At 43.8% G+C, this 21,314-nt stretch overlaps 1 protein-coding gene across 3 annotated transcripts in view; it reads left to right on the top strand.

Annotated features, from left to right (window-relative positions):
- Positions 1-19,937, top strand: part of CPA4 (carboxypeptidase A4) — a 35,993-nt gene extending 16,056 nt beyond the window's left edge. For 2 of the 3 annotated variants that reach the window (XM_064574954.1, XM_054505199.2), the window contains 2 exons: positions 495-579; positions 4,813-5,086. In XM_064574954.1, the coding sequence (XP_064431024.1) occupies positions 495-579; positions 4,813-5,000 (273 nt within the window). In that variant the 3' untranslated portion in view covers positions 5,001-5,086. Of the gene's footprint in view, positions 1-494; positions 580-4,812; positions 5,087-19,462 lie in introns of those variants that run through there. The other variant, XM_064574955.1, reaches the window with a different exon arrangement.
- The last annotated feature ends 1,377 nt before the right edge of the window (positions 19,938-21,314 follow it).

Here is a 21,314-nt window from a genome sequence, read left to right as displayed (position 1 = left end):
CATCTGTAGGGTGACTGCAGGCTTCTCCCTCTGTGCTGGTCAGCTCGAGAGCACCCCCCTGCCCAGGGCCACAGCTAGCCTCTAAACCTCCCAGCAGATGCAGGGCTCATGCTAGGTTTGGGCTAGATTCTGGTCTCAAACAGGCATAGGCACATCCATATATGGTGGCCCTGTCTCCACCTCCACTCTGGGAATACCCAACTCTTAGAAGGTTTTCTCTGGAACATACTTGGCCTTCCCACATGTTCATGAACATGACATTCCCGTCCCTCAGGATAGGTGAAGATGGTGGTGTATTTACTAGATTGGGTTGGTGAGCAGCCCTCCACATCTCATGTCTCAGGCTTCGGCTCTGGCTGGATGGAAAAGAAGGAGACTGGAAGGGAAACTTGAGGGAAGGGCCGAGAATCTTCTACACCATCGCAGCGCAAAACAGCTGAGGGATGTCAGGCTGTGGGATCCATTTTTTCTCACTCCACTGGTTCCCCTCCTAGGACAAGGTGGCGAGGTGTGCGGCCAAAGCTCTGGCTTCCCTGTCGGGCACTACATACCAAGTGGGTCCTATCTGCACCACTGTCTGTAAGTACTCTCTGTCTTAGTTATTCAGAAAATGCTTGGAGGGGAAACCTGCAATAAATTGGGAGAAGAGCCGCAAGTTAGACTTACTATGTTGTAGCCTGATTATTTTTGTTGTTGGTGATAGACTGAATTTGCGTAAAGCTTATGGGATGATGGCTGCTGTAGGGGGTCATCTTCATCAGTACCACCACCACGGTCATGCTATCTGTCATGTGCCCGTGGTGAGCTTAGTCCTTCTAGTGTGCTAGAGTCTGTGTCCCTTCTAGTCCATGAAAGATCCTGTCATAGTTTATCAAAAATTCCTCAGGCCCATCATTCCATTTTCAACGGAAACCCACTTTTGGAGAGGCAGACCGAGGTGGCGGGAGTGGGGCTGGAAGAGATTCCCTCACTTTCCCATCAGAAATGACCACGTGGTGGAGCACAGCATGCCGGGAGCTGGGGTCTTCTTTGCAATGGTTAGCATCAAGCCAAAAACAAACAAACCAACCACCAAACAAACTACCAAGACTCCAAACCTGAGATGGTCTTCAGGCTCATTACCTACAGCTTCAGCCTCATTTTGAGGAAATACCTTTGTTTTGGTTTCTCACTGATGTGTTTCATCTGAGCATTTCACTCTGTTCCTACTGAGATCCTTCCAGTTCCCTCATTCCTTGAGCCTGAGCTTTAAACTTAAAGATCAAATTGAAGAATATTATCATTCTCTGAGAGTCTAGCTATCAATGGGAAATAAAAATACGAACATGAGGAGCAAGGTTCTGACACCTTTAAAGCTAGTGCCCTTCTTTTCCCCTCTAGTGTCTCTAACAGTTGGTCCACCCTCAGACCCCCTGCAAACTCGCTGATATTTCTGTCCTCTTCCATACTGTAACTCTCCCATCCAATTGCTCCACCCTCAGCTAGCTGTTCCCTTCAGTCTTCCTCTTCTGGGAAGTTTCTCCATCCCCCCTCCTGGGTTCTCCTCTGTACTCCGACCTCAGCACTCTTGTCTGTGTTTCATATGCCACCTTGCTGCATAAAGCAATTAGCCTGATGTTGGTGTTTGTGTGGCTTAATTGCAGCAACCATCCATTAATTATTCATGGTTGATTATTATTAGTGTTGTTAAATGGAAACTCCTCAGAGAAGAAACACATCAGGAGAGTTTCTCCATCCTCTGCTTAATTAGTGAGAACTGAGTTTAGGACTGCAGAGAGGTGAAGAGACTTGGTAGGAGTCCTTTGACGAGGCCCTCTCAAAAGAGCTTTGTGGGTCACCACAGTCCTGGCTTTTGGGTCAAACACCAGTTTAAAGGATGGCCTTGTAATCCCACATCAAACACATTCTTCCCAGCATATGCTATGCCAAAATCAAGAGATACTCATCGGATTCCTCCAGAACAAGAGGAGGAAGGCTCTCCTGAGTGCTGTCCAAAAGACATAGTTATTTCCTAAGTCTTTCAAGAGCACATCTTCTGTATTGTTTAAAGGCTTTGCCTACCCTCCTTGCTTTCCAAAAATGTAGTCAATTTTTGTATAATAACACTCCGATCCCATGGGTTATTGCATGTGCTACATGAATAGTCAACGTTCGTCCCTTCAAGTGTCAGACCTTTTCTTAGATTAACCATTTTAGCTGAAAATAATTCTCAAATAAATTTCACACTTTCTTGCCTTTTTAAACAGAGCATGTACAAGGGATTTAAGCTCCTTTCTTCATGACGGAATGGCCTTCTGAACATCAGTTGTAATGTCCTGAAGGCCTTCTGTGCCATATTGTATTTTCAATCCCTGTGCCGGACAGCCCCAAGCCCATTTTGCTTCTTTAATTCTTGTGTCTGCTTTTTTAGAGTTTTCATGTTTCCTTCGCCTGGTCAGACTGTACTGCTTTTAGGCCACCTGCCTCTAGGAACCTTCTCCCCTTCTCTTCACTACTAAAGGCTGGGACACAAGTTCTTTGGGCTCATTTGACTCGTGGATAGATTGTGAGTAAGAAGGATGTTCATGACAGCATTGTTTATAGTCATAGAAGCCTGGTGAGCACCTAAATGTCCATCAGTGCAGTACACATAAAACACATTTGGTGCAGGCACACAATGAAACAGTGTGCCCCCCTTAAATGAATGAGGTATGTCTGTATGTGCTAATAGGGAATAATCTTTAAATGTTAATTGAAAAATATAGTGTGGTTTTTATTTTATTTATTTAAATATTTATTTAAATATTTATTTACATTTTAAAATTTTTAATTTATCTTATTATTTTTTAAAGGATTTTATTTATTTATTTGAGAGAGAGAGCGCGCATGAGAGAGAGTGAGCACAAGGCGGGGAGGGGCAGAAGCAGAGGGAGAAGCAGACTCTCTGCTGAGCGAGGAGCCCGAAATACAGTGTGTTTTTAATCTTATGTTCCCATTAATGTTAAAAGACTAGATAGACTGGGGCACCTGGGTGGCTCAGTTGGCTAAGTGTCTGCCTTTGGCTCAGGTCATGATCTAGCCCCGCATCTCGGGGTCCTGGGATTGAGCCCCACATTGGGCTCCATGCTCAGGGGGGAGTCTGCTTCTCCCTCTCCCTCTGCCCCTCACTCCCACTCGTGATCTCTTTCTCTCAAATAAATAAATAAAATCTTAAAAGAAAAGAGTAGATAGACTTTGAGCAGGGACCCAAATAAAGTGAAGTGCATGCACTTGATCACTTTGCTCTGCAGAGGACTTCTTGCCTCCTTCCTGAATTTAATATGTGTTCTGAAATACTTGAGCTTACCATATAAACAACCTCTAGAAACTTCTGGTACCATCATCTGTTTTTTATTCAGCATTTTCTCAGGGTAGAGGAGGAAGGATTTCAGAGACTATAGGAGAGCCTGTTTCATAACCTCAGGGGGCGTGTCATCACAGTAGAAGCAGCATCTCTAGAAAAATCACAAGTGGTATCATGAGAAACAACCCTCGAGAATGATGGAAAAACAAAAGGACCCGTGTTTTCATTTAACAGACATGTACTATACTAAATGGGCTGGAAGGAGGTTGAGGAAAGCATGGGCTTTTTTTCAGCAGATAGCCTTGGGTTTCAATTTCAGTCCTGCCATTTTCCGTCAATATTTCCTTAGATAAATTCCTCATTCTGAGCCTGGATTTCCTCCTCTGAAAAACAAGGACAGTGATACCCACCTCACTGGATTTTTGAAGATTAATGAGGTCATAAATGTAAACTTTCCAATATAGATGACCGGCTCATGGGAGATGTTCAATAAATGATAGCTGCTATTGACATCACTATTTTATTATTCAGTGTCATCCACACTTTGCACTTTTAGCCAGTTTCTGCTCTAGTAGAGTTTGGCTGGGAAGAAGCAGGAAAACGGGCCTCTTTCCTTTCCCCAGCCTTTTGGCAAAGGGAAGTCCCAAGGGCTGTGCTTCGTTCTCTCTGTGTATCAGTTATCTCTTGCTATGTAAAAAGTTATCCTAAAACTTAGCAGCTTAAAATAATAAACATTTATTTTCTTCCACTGTTTCCCTGGGGTAGGAATTCAAAAATGGCTTAGCTGGGTGGCTCTGGCTCAGGGCCTCTCCCAAGATTGCAGTCAGGGTGTCTTCCAGGGCTAGAGTCCTTTAAAGGCTTGACTGGGCTGGAGGGGTCTGCTCCTCAGGTGGCTCACTCAGGTGTTGAGTACCGGCAGGAGGCCTCCAATCTTTACCACCAAGACCTGTCTATAGGATACTCTCTCACCGTCCACACACTCTGACACATGGCTTTCCCCAGATCAAATGATCCAAGAGAGAGCAAGGTGGAAGCCTAGTATTTATGATCTAGCCTTGAAGGTCACACACCATCATTTCTGCAATCTCCTGTTAGTTACCCAGGTCAGGGCAGCCCCACTCAGTGTCAGAGGGGACTACCCAAGGATGTGAAGACCAGGAGACAAGGATCATTGGGGCTGTCTTGGAGGCTACCTGTCACACTCTGTGAAGATTGATTTTGAGTGACCAGAAGGAGTCTGCACAGTGAGTTAGTGACAAGGTGGGCACGAAGATTTAAAATCTCTTGGTTTGTGATGAATGAAGACATTTGTCGTAGAGGACAGCCTGAGACATATGGATCAGGCCAGTGTTTGTGTGTTGGTGGCCTGATGACCTTCAGAAAGAATTCTACATCCCTCAGGAACCACAGGCAGGCAGAACTCCTGAGGCCCACTCATCTAACCCTGAAAGGGACTGGGGTTTCAAGGTGCTTTCTTTTCTGACTTACAGATCCAGCTAGCGGGAGCAGCGTTGACTGGGCGTATGATAATGGCATCAAGTATGCATTCACGTTTGAGTTGAGAGATACGGGGCACTATGGCTTCCTCCTGCCAGCCAACCAGATCATCCCCACTGCAGAGGAGACCTGGTTGGGCCTGAAGACCATCATGGAGCATGTGCGGGACAACCTCTACTAGATGAGGAGCCCCACTCAGTCTCCAATTATTTCCCCCCGTGTATGCATGCTCGCTGAAGCCACGATTAAAGGGAGCTTGTTCTTCCATGTGTGACTCAGAGCCCTCTGGTTTTGTGGGGGGCACAGGTCGGCCCCTCCCCAGCCCTCATCCTTGAAGTTCATGCATGCTGGTGGTGCACCTCAGAGAGGTGCTCTTGCCACCCTGCTGTGCTTCGGTCCTGCTATTTCCTGAGCCCTTTGTGTGCCCTTCCTTTCACATAATTGGTTGGGCAGGCCACACTTAGCATCATTCCGTACTGGGTGGCACGGCTCTACCTCATTTTTAGAACAAAAAAGACATCTAAGATGGTTCCCTGGCCTTGTCCAATCTAGCCAGGCTGGTGACCTTGCTCTGCTGCGGCCCCAAGGGAGACACTGTGGGCGACAATGCCTGTCTTTGAGATCAGTCTCAGAGGTGACAGAACTTCCTTTAATTTATCGCACTCCTTGAACATATTTGTCTTTGAAAAATAAATCTTGTAGGGTTATCAGAGGCCATCTTCCCTTTTTTTTTTTTTTTTTGGTTTTTGTTTCGGGTCTGAATATGAAATAGTGGGTCACTTCTCATCACTGGGCCCCAAATTCCCAGATACAACAGTTCTGATCACGTTCTTCCCTTTTTACACATTGTAACTGGGGTCCCAGAAGGGGATCTGTGTCACCATAGGTACTGCTCACCCAGGAACCCTTAATGAAGTGGTGATCTAATAGGATTGCTAAATTATCCCCATCTGTTCTAATGGGCTCACCTCTATTTTGCCTTTTGAACTCACTTCAAAGATCTTGCCCTCACCCTACGGGTCCTAAATCACTCCTCTGGCCTGGATAATCTCACTGCCCTGGCACATTCCTGTTTGCAGTCTGGTGTACCTTGTGTTTCCTTCTCCTGGCTTTTCTTTTGGTCTTTAAAGACAACTTCTATTTTGCATCCTGGACCATGAGCGTCAAGGTGGAGCAAGGATTCATCAGTCAGGCTTCTCTTGTTCCATTCCTCCTCAGCACATACCATCTGCCCCGCCCCCCTTTTTTTCCTTTTTTCAAACATGTCTGTAAATCTTATCCTCCTGCCTAGGATTTGTACGGCATCTGGTGTGTGCTCATAAGCCAATAAATAAATATTCAATATGAGTCTCACGATCATCTCCTATTCTTCACCTTCACCTGAATGGAACCAAGCCATGGTTTTGAGTATGCAGCTCTTTCTAATGTCAAAAGTCAATTTTAATCCCTGTCTGTATCGCATGACATGTAGGAGGGCCTTCTCCCCGTCAGGCCCAGGGGCCTCCAGGGCACAGTGTTACCTTGGTGATTGCACTCTGGTCCTGGGTCTAGTTCTTAGTTTTTCAGCTCAGGAGCTTGATAGTCTCAGTGTCCACGTTGATTAGACTCGGGGATGCTGACTCACGCCCACAGAGCTCAGATGAGGCAGATGATAAAATCAGAATACGGATTTATTCATTTACATCATGGCATGTAACTGTTTAGTGGATTGGATCCTCACGTCGGTCTGCACAGTACATTCTCTCCCTGTAGGCAAGATACATGGGGAAGCCAAATTATAATCAGAAGGTTGTTTAGTGAGCAGGGCGTCAGAGCAAGGAAAGTTAATTACAGTCTATGATTAGAATTTTTAATGGTATCCAGCTCTAATAGCATGATATATCCAATTCTATAACCAGAACACACCTGTCAGCCAGCCAGTTGGTCACTGGTGCTGGCTAGTCAGGGTTGCCTTGGACCAGGCAATGCCCCAGGAGGCCTGGCCTGTAACCTGGCTCTATGTGTAGACTCCTCACCCCCAAGACTGAGAGTGTCCTTTAGATCCCTTGAGGGAAAGAGTTCTTCAACAATACATAAAAAGCCATAAAGAGAATACCTGTGACTATAATCAAATTAAGAGCTTCTGTTCGGTAAAAGACACATAAAGAAAGTGAGGAGTAAAGTTATAAACTAGAAGATGTTCACTATATTCATATACACACAACAAAGGGCATATGAAGAACTCCTACAGATCAATAAGCACAAAGAACCAAGAGAAAATGGACAAAAGCTGTGAGCAAGCATTTCACAGAAGAGGAAACGTGTATTTGATCGAGGACCTATGAGTCAAGACTGCAATGAGATGCCATTTTATACTCTTTCAATTTACAAAAATCAAAATGTTGGAGAGGAGGTGGATGATAGGATCTCTATTATCGGTGGGCATATGAATTCATAAAACCACTTTGGAAAATAGTTTGGCATTACCTTCTAAAGTTCACACCTTATGGTCCAGGTATTCTACCCCAGGCATAAACCCAAGAAATTCTCGCACATATACAACAGGAGACATAATGAGAATGTTCACAGCAACGCTGTACATAATAGCAAAAACCTAAAAACAACTAGCAAGTCCACCAGTGGGAGAATAGGTGCATAAAGTATGGTATTTTCACATACTGAAATATTATACACAGAAGAAAATTTAGTATGATTTTCTTTCTAGAAAGTTCCAAATAACTGAACAAAATGCAAGTAATAATTCCTTTTCAGGAAGACATACAAAATTTGATAAAATTGTAGAGAAAGGGAAGAAAGACAGGATACATGCTCAGACCCCTTTTCCTGTTCAAGTGTACCGATTCCCAGCTGCTATGAGTGTTGGCTGCCAACAGCTCAAGGCTCCCTCCCTCTCTGGAGAATTGCTGTTAGCCAAATAGGGGCTGACTCACACAGGAAGCTATGTACTTGTTTTCCCTATATCACCTCCCCAAATGTCAGCCAATGACTGACTAACTTGGGGGCACAAACAGCTAATCTTTTGCCTCAACGTAGGGTCACATTGTGGTGCAATGTGGGCTCCAGAACTCTGAATACATTTTCCAGCTGATTCCACATCCTTCCTTAGCTTCCCCCCCGCCCCCCGCCGCCATCCTGTCCTGCTTCCCAAACTCCCCTTCTCCTGAGAATTCCTTCAAAGAAAATCACCTAAACAAGAATCTCATCTCAAGCTCTGCTTCTAGGGAAATGGACTTAAGACAACAGGAAGTGAAGAGCCTGGCATTCTGAGTGATGATTACCTTGGATGGGGAGAGGCGGGGGATGAGATAGGGGCCAGGGCCCTATGGTTAGATTCAGGTTCTGTTTTTTTTCAGGTATTTTTACCTAATTTAGAAAAAAACAAACCCTAATTCAATAGCTAAATAAATCATAAAAGAGGGCCATGCATGGATCAATGATGAGCATGCCATTAGCCAAGGATTATGATTAATCTATTTCTATGGACCTGAAATCCAGTTTTAAAAATGTTTATAAAGGTGGAGATTTTAACACAAAAATGTTTTCCTAGTCAATATGCATTTATTGAGTGTCTAGTGTGCCAGCGACAGTTTTAGATGCTGGCAAGGCACTGGCAAACATGAAGACAAAATTCCTTCTTGCATGGAATTTCATTGTCGTTGGAGAGACAGAAAGTACTTAAAAATTTTAATTTGGTTAATGAGAGCTGCCATAAATAACAGAAAAGTGGCTGCTGGAAGGAGAGAGATGTATGGTGGTGGGGCCTCTTGATTGGAAAAGTTAGAGAAGACGGGGTTTGGGCTTGTGGTATAAAATTTTTCTTAACTCTCTTCTTTGTATCCTTTTTGTACTCCCCAAACCATATGAAAAATGTAGGCTAGATGTTATCATCCACATTTTACAGGTGGAAAATCTCAAGAGCAGTGTGTCTCTTGCCTGAGACAAGTAATTAATATTTTCTGTTCTCTAAGTGAAGACCCCACCGAGAAAGAGAAAACTTGAGCCATAAACATTCGTGGACACAACTTAAATTTCTGAAACACACTTAAGCTTGGAAGGCTTTCGTGCCTCATCAAATGAGTCTCTATGGAATTTTCCACTATTAAGGACAACAATGAGGATGGAAAAGGGACAGTCCATTGATAATGGAAAAAAGTATTTTGAGTTCTTTCTTTGCAGTATTGGGGGTGGAGTGGGGTTTGTTGAGCCATCCCCAAGTCTTACACCCAGTCTTGTGGGGGTCCAAAAGAAGACCTCGGTGATATGGCTGAGGATGAGGGATATAGTCCATGGCTGTTGATGGGACTAGCTGTCACCTCTGTGCTGCCCACTTGAAACCAGAGCCACCCATGGAACTGCAGCCACCTGGGGACTGACACACAGACCACATCCACTTCTGTCTTCTGGGTTACAGATGGTGAGGAGCGTTAGGATAGCCCAGCTCCTTCACTTGGCCATGTGTCCTCGGGCCTTGATGGAATCTCTGGGAGGTCCAGTTTCCTCATTTAAAATGAGAATAATGGTAGTATTTAGAATAGTGTCTCAAGAGTATTCAGGAAGCTGATGTATTAAAGTATGAAGCACCTTATCCGGCAGCGGCAGTTCTCAGTGTGTGTTAGCTTGAATCATTATTCTCACCAAGAGGTGGACATCCATTTATGAATCAGATGATTGGCATTTCCCCTAAATTCCTTTAGATTTTTCATGAGGCTTAATGACAAAGATCTCAACAGTTCACAGAAAAGCGCTCGTTGGATGCTAAGTCATTTTTAGTATTATTTGGGTTTTGAAATATTGGGGTTCTTTCTCTGGGAGCTTTCCCATGTTAAATAGATATTGATGCCCCTTTACTGGGTTAATACAAAGGACTATTGCCTGAAGCCTTCACAGGTCCAGCTTTCACGAACAACCATGTCAAGTCTATGGGGTCACCTCTGATTTTTACAGGTGCCGGGAAGACCCCACTGTAAATTTCTTGCGAGTGAAGTTGAGGGTATGTTCCAGCCCTGGAACGTCCTACGGAGGTTGCCCTTCTTTTATGTCACTACTAGGACCAACTATGAAGAATCATTTATATTGTCATCATCATCCTTATCTTTCTGTTTGACGAATTCTGGACTTTTGCCAAACCAGACAGCTTGTAAAATAAATCCACTCTACTATTTGTATTGAGCCTTAAATCATGAGCACCAGCTGTTTCTTGTATTTGAAGTAAAGCTCCAGGTGTACTGGGGGCATCCAGAGAGCACAGTTTTTTCCTCCTCTACGATGTATGGGTACTGTGGTGTAGCTGGGCAACTTGCTCCTTTAATGCAAAAAGTGAATCTCATGGTTTTGTGTGATTGATTGATTGATTGATTAATTATTTTTTTGTATCTCCTGCAAGGTCGAGCTCAGCAGCTAGTAAATATTTGTTGATTTGATTTGCTGCAGGGGCAGCAAGTTAACAATTGCATAAGCCATACTCTCAACAAGTTAGGGCAGCAGGAAAAGGGTACTTTTCCCAACCAATTGGTGGAATTCTGGAAAACAGCTTGGAATGCATGTGCCTAAGTTCTAAGAGAGAGCATAAATTAAACCTTCAGAGATAAGAAAGACTTGATACTGGTCACATTGCTTGCATTTTTGTAATGATTTATAGTTTTAAAATGCTTTTATAGATATTGGATAATTAAATTATCACAACCACCAGGTGATATATGCAGGATGGCTATTACTACTATCCCTGCTTGACTGATGAGGAATCCGAGTTTTAAAGAGGTGAAGTAGCATGCCCAAACATACACAGATGGAAATGATGAAGCAGATTTTCAAGACCAGTCTCATAGGTTGTTGCTCAGGAAGCAATTTGAATACCTTTAAAATGCACAGAGTTCCTCCAGCCCCTCTGGTCTCACAGCCCTATGTCATCCGCCTGGCTCCTGGAACCTTTGTTTCCAGTTTTGCAGTGATGAGAGGGGATGTAGGGAGGAAATAGGAGGCCAGGTCTCCCTCTCTGGCTGCCACTGCTGGCCGATGATGACCACAATTGAGGGATGTTTTGTGTGGTTCCTGTGGGCCTGCCCTTCCTGTGCCTGAGCCCAAGATTGCCATCCAGGGAGAACTTGGAATTAATGAATTAATGTTTTACTTCTTATGAAACATCTGGAATGAACCCCAAACACTATTTCCATCCTTTAGGCCTTCACGCCCTTTCATAGGGATTAGACGACCCAGAGAACCACCAAACCCCATCTTTAACTGTTAGCCTCTCAAAATTCGGATGACAAAATGTCCCCTTCTCTCAACAAGCAAATAGATATATTTATTTTTCTTGAGTATTTAAACAACTTGGACTAACCTTCGGAAACCATTCACCTGGATTTGGGGCTTATAATTTTCTCAAGGGCAGAGCCAAGGTTTTCTTTATTTTGGACCCCCAGCACCTGAGCATAGGCTGGTGCCTCATAAAGATACATTGACTGAATACCTCTGGTGGTATCAGCTTCACGTCTGATCTAGAAGCAGCCGGTGTCTTCTTTCTACTTTGTTAACTGTCTGAGGCCGTCTGCCTTCCTCAGCTCTTGAGTACATTGCCATGGCATTGTGCTTTTCTGATGGATGTGGGAAACACAGAGGTCAGAGAAAGCAAAGCCCTTCTGCTCCAATTTCAGCACAGCTCTGTTAGAAAACTCAGAGATGCCAGGCCCAGTGGAAAGGAAGGCTGATGACCTATGTCACATTGTGAAGTGGTATCTCTAAAGCTCTTTCAGAGGCAGCTGTTGGTGGACAGGTATTAACTTGTTAAGGAGGCATGTCAAAGAAGAACGCACCAGATCTTCTTCCCTCCCTCCCTCTTGCCCCAGGGCCATCGGTAGGATCAGTACTTAAGGGGCATGTTTCTCTGTGTCCTCAGGCTCCCTGGTGCCTGGCCGGTCTAGGGACCTTCCATTTGCTCTGGAAAATAAGTGAGGGACTTGTGGAGCCTGAAAGATATTTGATCAAGGTGGATAGTGGACACGTTGCTAGGTTGGGGAAGGCCTGGTAAGGCATAGCACTGGCCCTGGGAGAGGGTGTTTCCCCTCCTTGCCAGGACTACAGGGTGGCGGAAGGATATAGATGCCCGCTCCAAGGTCTCAGAGGCCAGTGGCATCATGACCTTCAGAAATGAAACCAGGAGGGGTGCCTGGGGAGTATAGTCGGTTAAATGTCTGACTCTTGGTTTCTGCTTGGGTCATGATCTTGGGGTCTTGAGATCAAGCCCCGTGTGGGGTTCCATGCACAGCATGGAGTCTGCTTGAGACTCTTTCCCCACCTCTCTTTTCCCCTCCCCCAATGCTCTCTCTCTCCAATAAATAATCTTAAAAAAAAAAAAAAAGAACGGAATGAAACCAGGAGATTAGGAAAAGGCAGTCCATAGATATTTCCCTTACTCCCAGTAGGAAGAGAAATAATAACAAGTTGATCAATGTTTTCCTGAGTTGCTCAAACATGATGGGGTTTTTGCTCCAGCAATATCAGGTTTTTACTTTTTATTTCTCTGACACTTGGATCCAAATTTGTGGACCCTTCCCTAACTGTTACCTTCATCAATATATGAGCAACATAAGGTTCACAGTGAAGTTGTTGCTTAGGATTTAATGGCCTGCCCTGTGTTCTTTTTTTTTAAAGATTTAATTTATTTATTTGTCAGAGAGAGAGAGAGAGAGCGCACAAGCTGGGGAAGTGGCAGGCAGAGGGAGAAGCAGGCTTCCTGCTGAGCAGGGAGCCCGATGTGGGGCTTGTTCCCAGGATCCTTGGATCATGACCTGAGCCGAAGGCAAACACTTAACTGACTGAGCCACCCAGGTGTCCTACCTGCTGTGTTCTAAATCTCCATTTTTCAGGTGTCTGTCAAACAGTTTCTCATGATCTCAACACCCAGAATATTTCTGTGGTCCCGAGGAAGGATAGGCTTTATTCTTATTGCAAGACCCACTTCTAGAGGCAGGCTGCCTTCTCCTTTCGTATGTGATAAATTCCCGAACGCGTATGGACATAAAGCCTAAAGTGTGAAAGTCTAGCAGTAGACAGATTGTGATGAGAAGTATATTCCCAGCGAGCCAGAACCTTTCTACTCAGAGTTGAATGCCAACATCAGGCTACACCGGGGAGCTTGTCAGCATCTTTGGCCTTGCTCTGACCTACTGAATCAGAATCAGCATTGCACATGATTCCCAGGTCATTCATATACCCAGCAAAGTTTGGGAAGTGCTGAACTAAACATAAGTACGACTAATTACTCCTCACCTCATAATCTTTTGGACAGGTGGACTCCACCCTGCCCATACAGGAGGATCACCTGGGGGCTTTTGTGAACTCAGATCAAGTAAAACAATCTCTGGACCTCGGTTCTGTAAAAATCTGCCCAGGTGCTGCTAATGGACAGCCGAGGCTGAGGACTACTGTTTTAAACCCAATTTCCAGTGCCATCTCCCCAGCGTTTTATACATCAGTAGGGAGATGATTCTCCATGGATCTCTTCCATTTTTGCGTGTCCAGATCATACCAGGTTAGAAGAATAGAAATCGTAAGAGGTTTCAGGTTCCCTTCACTCACGGTTCCTCTTCTGTAATTCCGCCTATTGCCCTTGCAGGTGTTGTCTGACCCCCTTTGTGGAAAATGGGGCCCAAGGTACAAATTCGGATTTTGCCATGAGTAACAAAGTCCTTTTGTCTCTGGCCTGGGATTTTTGTTTCTTCCACCAGCAACTATGAAATAGTGGCAAGCTAACATATTGACTTGAAGGTATGGCAGAATCTTCAAGCGTTCACAGTTCTTGACAACATCTTTCATAGTTTTGTTCCTCTCCTGCCATAATCAATACCTCGCACCTGGGTTGATCCAGCGAATGTCCGAGTGAGGCTATTTCCTTCCAGAATGTCTACCTCCATCTTTAGCTCCGCTGCATCAAGTTTATCTCAATTATTTAATCACAGGCACTAATAATTTTAGATTATATTTTCCACTAATTTTTATGAAATAGGGGCAAAATGCAAAAAACACTGCTGTTTAGATGAAACCAAATAAGGTGAGAAGCTACATTGGCAAGCAGTCCTCCCACCCCTCGCCTGCAGTCCTATTGTTGTGCAAAAGTCTGTTATGGTAGAAGAGACTGTATGTAGTATACACGGGGCATGTCCCCGTGTAATTGATGTCAGTCAAAGAGAGCCCGAAGTTCACATGGACCCAAGCATTCGTTTTAAAATTCTTGATCCCAACGGCCCGTCAGAGGAAGAAGGTTTTGACTCTTTGTAATAAAAAGGAACAGCAAAGATTAAAATCCCCACCAGACATCAGATTCCCAAAAGAGAACCTTGATCATAGCAGTGCTCAAAAAAAATAGCTTTTCCTCCCCCCAATACATTGATTTCAAAGATAGTGAAATTCTTCAATATCTGTCAACATTGATTTAAATAAATTTCAATTAAAAACTCAGATTTTGCCATCTGACACAATGTGAGAGGAGAAGCACTTTTCGAAACAAAAGCATGAGAGTGTGAGGCTTTTTTCAAAATAAATCAGTCCCTGAGCATTAGGCCAGCATTCTTCAGATGGTTTTTCATCCTGCACCCCTATAATGAAAAATCTGTTAACATGTCACACTCAACATACATCATTACCTATTTGTAAGTTTTTTGCAAATACCATTGTACTCATTATGTAATTTTAAAACACAAACAAAAATTGAAATAAAAAAAGGGTGAGATAAAAGTACACAGACGTCTTAATAATTTCTTCCTTCACCCCCAACAGGAGTGAATGTCTGATTTTGGAGATCATTGGATTGATTGGAATGCTTCTAACATCTGTCTCTGATTTACTTGAGCTATATTTTTATTTTTTAAAAGATTTATTTATCTATTTTAGAGAGAGAGAGAGTGTGAGAGTGTGGGGGTGGGGCAGAGGGAGAGAGATAATCCTCAAGCAGATTCCCTGCTGATCACAGAGCCCTACATGGGGCTTGATGCTATGACCCCGAGATCACCACCTGAGCGGAAATCGAGTTGGACACACAACCGACTGAGCCACCCAGGTGCCCCAATGAGCTATATTTTTAAATGTAAAAAAGACAGGGACGCCTGGGTGGCTCAGTTGGTTAAGTGACTGCCTTCGGCTCAGGTCATGATCCCAGGGTCCCGGGATCGAGCCCCGCATCGGGCTCCCTGCTCGGCGGGAAGCCTGCTTCTCCCTCTCCCACTCCCCCTGCTTGTGTTCCCTCTCTCGCTGTGTCTCTCTCTGTCAAATAAATAAATAAAATCTTAAAAAAAAAATAAATGTAAAAAAGACAATTCAGTGAAAACTCTTGCTCTATCGTACCTTGTGGTCCCCAAACCTATTATTATTTATTATTGGCCCTTTCCAGAAAGATTTTGCCGTCCCTTGACAGGGAAAGTGTCTGGGTCACATTCCCTTTCTTCCATGTGGTCAGGACTTCATAAGCTCCATATATAGATGTATGTACGTATAGGCGGCTCTCCAGTCCCAGGGGCTGGTCCTGGTTAGCTGCACCCCTTGGCCTGCAGACACCCTTCCTCCAAAGAGTAAGAAGTGGCTTCTTGGGTGGTGGCGGCCAACCCTCCGCGTTGCTGGGGACAGGCTCTTGGGCTATGGTCTTGGGCACCTCACAGTGGTCATTAGCTGGGTTCTGGTGGCCAGGCCCTCAGCCACAGGGTGGTGAGAACTATGGGCTGGGAGCCAGAGCATGTCACCATGCAAACCCTTGGCCCTGTAGAGACTAGGTGGAAGCAGGCAGGAGCTCAGAGTTCCCCTGGTGGGTGGCTGGACCAGTGGGGAAGAGAGTGGGTATAGTGCAGTTGGGAGGAGGCCAGCTGGGTGCCCAGCTGAAGGCAGCCATGTAGCAGAGGATGGCCGAAGAAGCTGTCACCAACGGCTTGGCCTAGGTTTGGGGATGGACACCAGTCCGGGAGGTGGGGAAGGCAAGACCCTGGTATTGGAAAGCTGCCCTTAAGGATGACACCAAGTGAGGTCTCTGGCTGTGGGTCCAGTAACTTAAAATGGGAGCAGAACAGAGCAAAGGTTTGGGAGGCAGGGGTGAAGGCCTAGGAGGCAGGCTCCCCAAGCTCCCCAATCTCCCCAAACTTTGGGCAGTCATTGGAATGAGGGAATCAGCAAATCGATCAATAGGTAGGTAGGTCGTGGGCAGTGATCTGGGCTGTATGCGGGGATCCTGGGTCACATGGGTGAAGATGACACAGCCCCAGCCCACAGGGGGATTGTTTGATGGTTAGACAGATGCTTGCAAACAAGCAGAATCTACAGTGTGTGATGGGGGAGGGAGGCACAAGGCATGATCAGCTAAATTGAAGATATGGTCGGTTGGCTATGGCTTCCCCTGGGGGGTGGCCGCAGTGTGGGATTTTGAACGATAAAGTGGATTTGGAAACTCCAGAGCAGCATTAACCACCTTTTGGTGGGTTATTGTTTTCTTGGATTTTCTTTTTTTTTTTTTTTTAAAGATTTTATTTATTTATTTGAGAGAGAGAGAATGAGAGAGAGCACATGAGAGGGGGGAGGGTCAGAGGGAGAAGCAGACTCCCTGCCGAGCAGGGAGCCCGATGCGGGACTTGATCCAGGGACTCCAGGATCATGACCTGAGCCAAAGGCAGTCGCTTAACCAACTGAGCCACCCAGGCACCCATTTTCTTGGAATTTCATTACTCCCTGTCTGGCATATTTCTGGAAGGTGGGATAAGCCTGTTTTTTGTTAATTAAATCACATTTTGAGTGTCGTGGGGGGAGCTGGCTATGTTAAGAAACTATGGTAGGGTCGCTTGGGTGGCTCAGTTGGTTAAGCAGCTGCCTTCGGCTCAGGTCATGATCCTGGAGTCCCGGGATCGAGTCCCGCATCGAGTCCCGCATCGGGCTCCCTGCTCGGCGGGGAGTCTGCTTCTCCCTCTGACCCTCCTCCCTCTCATGCTCTCTGTCTCTCATTCTCTCTGTCTCAAATAAATAAAAAAAAAAAAAAAAGAAAAAGAAACTATGGTAAATCCTCTTGTTAATCGAAGAATCCTTTTGTAATGTGAATGATGACACTCTTGTTTCTCTGTGTTTTAAAATTACATTTGATATATTTATTTCCATTAAACACCCAAAGGGGACTTTTGGAAATCAAACATAATTTAGTTTGGGGGTTTATTTGTAAATATTGGAGCACCTCATGCCGTCTCTGGAGACCCTCAGTGAGGTCCCCAAACAAAGTGGGAATTAATACCTTTAATGAAGAGGGATTCAGGGCAAGCATCAGATTTCCTGCAACCTCCACGCCTGCTTTGGCTAGTTCACTCCTTCGGATCTTTACCTAACTCAGCTCAAATCGCACCTTTTTTGTGGGGTAACATAGGCATCACGTTAAATTGACCACTTTGTCATTTTTAAGTGTACAGTTCAGCAACATCAAGTATGTTCACATTGTTGTGCGACCCTCAGTTCTGTCCCCCTCCAGAATTTCTTCATCTTCCTCAACAAAACTGTCCCAGTGAAACATTAATTCCTTGGTTGCCCCCACCAGCCCCTGGAAACCAGCCTTCTGTTTTCTGTCTCTGTGCATTTGACTGCTCTAGGTATCAAATGCTGCCATTTATTTGTTTCTTTCTTTATTCATTCATTCATTCATTTAGAAAGGACGATGGGGGAGGGTCCAAGGGAAAGGGAGAGAGAGAATCTCAAGCAGGCTCCCCTCCCAGCGCGGGGCTCGATCTCATGACCCTGAGATCATGACTTGAGCCGAAATCAAAAGTCGGATGCTTAACTGACTGAGCCACCCAGGCTCCCTAAACTTCACTTTTATTTTAACCGGTTATATAGTGCAGTGTTTAAAGAGTCAAATAGTTTTATAAGACTTGTTATAAAAAGCAGCCAAGTCCTCGTTCCTCCTTCCCATGTCTTGTTCTCCAGCGACAACCATATTGAATTCTTTTAGCCTTGACGTTCACATCCATAAACCTAGGGAAGGTGTTTCTATTGCTACTTTTTGATTTTCCTGTTTTAGGCATTTTCTATTGATTTCTCACTATGAAAAATAAGAATTTAGCTTTCCCATAATTTCTTTGAAATGTGTTTTATTGTGAAGTATATCATACATACGAGAGTCTTCCATAGCCTGCTAAAAATAAAATACTATTATTTGTTCAGCTGAAGAACAAGACCGGACACTGTTAGAAGCCTGCATGTGCCCCTCATTGTGCTCCCTTCTCTTTTCCAGATGAAAGCACTAATCTGTGCTAATAATTTCCTTCCTTTTCCTTATAATTATCCTGTGTGTACATATTCCTAAACAATCTATTGTTGAGTGTTACCTGTTTGTGAATATAATATAAATGGAGACATATGGTATGTTCTGATTTTGCTCCTTTCACTCAGCTTTATGGTTCTGAGGTTTGTCTACTGAATGCATGCAGCTACAGCTGGTTCATTTTTCTCTACTCTGTTGTGTTCGGTATGAATACAACTATACCTCCATTTGTTCGGTCTTGTCCATATAGCTGGTGCCCCTGAGCAAGAGTTTCTCCAGGCCGCATAGGTGGGAGTGGAATTGTCAGGGCATAGGGCATGTGGTACCTTTTCAAGTTCACTAGGTAACAACGGTTGGTGGTAATCTCACCAATTTAAACTTCCACCAGGAGTGGTTGAGAGAGATCACTTGTGAGTGCTCTTCTATGAAATGGCCTTGCATATGTTTTACTCCTTAAAAAAAATTAATGTACAGATGTTCTTTATATATCATGGTTATCAGTAGTTTACTGGTTTTATGTATTGTAAATATATCTTCTCAGTTTGAAGTCAGCTTTCTTTTTTTTTTTAAGATTTTATTTATTTATTTGACAGAAAGAGAGAGAGAACACAAGCAGGGGGAGCAGCAGTGGGAGAGGGAGAAGCAAGCTCCCCGCTGAGCAGGGAGCCTGACATGGGGCTGGATCCCAGGACCCTGGGATCATGACCTGAGCTGAAGGCTGACGCTTAACTGACTGAGCCACCCAGGCGTCCCTGAAGTTGGCTTTCTATTCTCTGTCAAGGATCTTAAGAACAGAAGTTCTTAAAATTTAATTTAGTTTTGTTGATTTTATCCATCTTGCCCTTTATGGGAATCTTTATGTTCTTTTTTTCCTTATGTCTTATTTACCCAAATTATTCCCCATCCCAACTTCAGAAAATATTCTCTATATTGTCTTCCAAATGTGTTACAGTTTTGCCTTATACATGTGAGCATTTTAATCTACCTGGAATTGATTTTTATGTGTGGTGCAATAGGGATTTAATTCCATTTTTTCCATCTACATCTACAATCATCCCAGAAACATATATTGAATAGTCCGTCTATTTCACAGTGATCTGCTATGCCAAGTCTGCAAAAAAGGAAGTTTCCAAATATGCTTGGGTTTGTTTCTGCGCTCTATTTATCTGTGCCAATATACTACAGTGTCTTAATTACTATAGCTTTATAATACGTTTTAATGTGTCATGTAGAAAGTCCTCCCACTTTGTTTTCAGGATTATCTCGACTCTTAGGATTGTGTTTGTTTGTGTTTTTTCGTATATACTTTTATCAGCTCGTGAAGTTTTGTGGGAACTGTTGTGCTTTTGACTGCAATTACTTTGCATCTCTAGATCTATTTGGGATAGTTGAAGAATAAGTACATGAAGATAAACTGCAGAACATCCAAGACAAGAAGATCTTCAAAGCAACCAGGGATAAGAAAAGATCACCTGCTAAAGAACAGTGACTAGACTAATCAATTACATTTTAACAGTAAAAATGGAAGCCAGAAGACTGTGGGAGATGTTTCCAATGTGCTGAGAGTAAAACAATAATCAACCTGGAATGGATACCCAGTTAAACTATTTTAAGAATGAAAGCAAAATAGAGGTGCCTGGGTGGTGTGGTAGGTTAAATGTCCTGCTCTTGGTTTTGGCTCAGGTCATGATCTCAGGGTCATGAGATCGAGTGAGCCCCACTTTGGGTTTTGCGCTCAGCACAGAGTCTGCTTGAGATTCTCTCTCCCTCTCCCTACCCCTCCCACTTGTGCTCTCTCCCTGCCTCCCACCAAATAAATAAATAAATCTTAAAAAAAAAAAAAAAGAATGAGGGATGCCTGGGTGGCTCAGTCGGTTAAGCATCTGCCTTTGGCTCAGGTCATGATCCCAGGGTCCTGGGATTGAGCCCCACATCAGGCTCCTTGTTCATCGGGGAGTCTGCTTCTCCCTATGTCTGCCGCTCCCCCTGCTTGTGCTCTCTCTGACAAATTAAATAAATAAATAAATAAATAAATAAAACGAAAGCAAAATAAAACTTTCAAACAAATAAAAACAGAGAACATCACTAAAGGAAAGTTTCAAAAGATCTACTTCGAGCAGAAGGAAAATGACCCTAGATACTAGGTATATTCTCCTAGGAGGAAGATCAGGAACTGGGCTTGAGAGAACTCTTCCAGGGGAAAATCTGTTTACCGTTGAGGTGTCTGGCTTTTACTCCTTTTTGAGATCTTTAGATTCTTACTCTCATGCCAACTCAGTGATACCTTTTAAAAGTTATTGAAAATATGTTATCCAGCATTTTAGTTGTTTCACGTGGGCAGGAGGACTGTTTGGGCATCTAAACCCCCCACCTGCAGGAGATAAAAGTCCTCCAACAGAACTTCTTTCAGAATACTCTGTCTCCTCAGTCAGTATGGAGTCCATGGTACCTCTCCTCATGGCATACTGTGGCACACACACCAGCTATATTTTTACAATTATTTGCATGCTCTTTAAATTAATTGTCTACTTACCCCATTAGAAATCTAAGGGCCAGGTCTGTTATTGCTCTCTGTTTTATTCCCACACCTTGGCAAGTGCCTGGCACATAGCAGATATTCAGTAGACATTTATTGAGTAAATGATTAGATGAATAATTAATTTTGAGTGAGAAGCCAATATTAGGTATTAAGTCAAGCAGAGCTGTGTGTTTCTGCTTCTAGTCCAGCCATTGGAGGCAACTGCTGTAGGGCTGGTGAATTCCCACAAAACTATGCTGTGTAATGTGATAGCCATTAGCTGCATGTGGCTATTTAAATTATTGAAATTAATTAAAATTAAATAAAATAAGAAATTCAATTCCTTAGTCACACTGGCCACCTTTCAAGTGGCTAGTGGCTATCCCATTGGACAGTGCAGACATAGAACATTTCCATTATCATAGAAAGTTCTATTGGAAGGGCTGCCATAGAGTTCTCAAGAATTCTGAAGTGCCCTTCTCTCTTTCTCTCTCTTTCTCTTTTGCTCTTGCTCTCGCTCGATCTTTCTTTCTCTCTCCCTCTCTCCCCACCCCTAAACCAAAAAGACAGGGATAGTTGTCTTATTATTAGTGACTTAAATGATGCTTTTGAACAAGAAGATGCTGGGTACTTTTGGTGACTAGCACCATCCCACGTTTTTTTCTTTTAAATTCCTGAGCTATTGTTTACTAGTACGCTCTTTTATT

This window comes from Mirounga angustirostris, unplaced genomic scaffold, assembly GCF_029215605.1.
Source record: "Mirounga angustirostris isolate CCGP_5_RB_7025 unplaced genomic scaffold, mMirAng1.0.hap1 SCAF_12, whole genome shotgun sequence".
Classification (NCBI taxonomy): domain Eukaryota; kingdom Metazoa; phylum Chordata; class Mammalia; order Carnivora; family Phocidae; genus Mirounga; species Mirounga angustirostris.
This window is presented reverse-complemented; position numbering and strand designations above follow the sequence as displayed.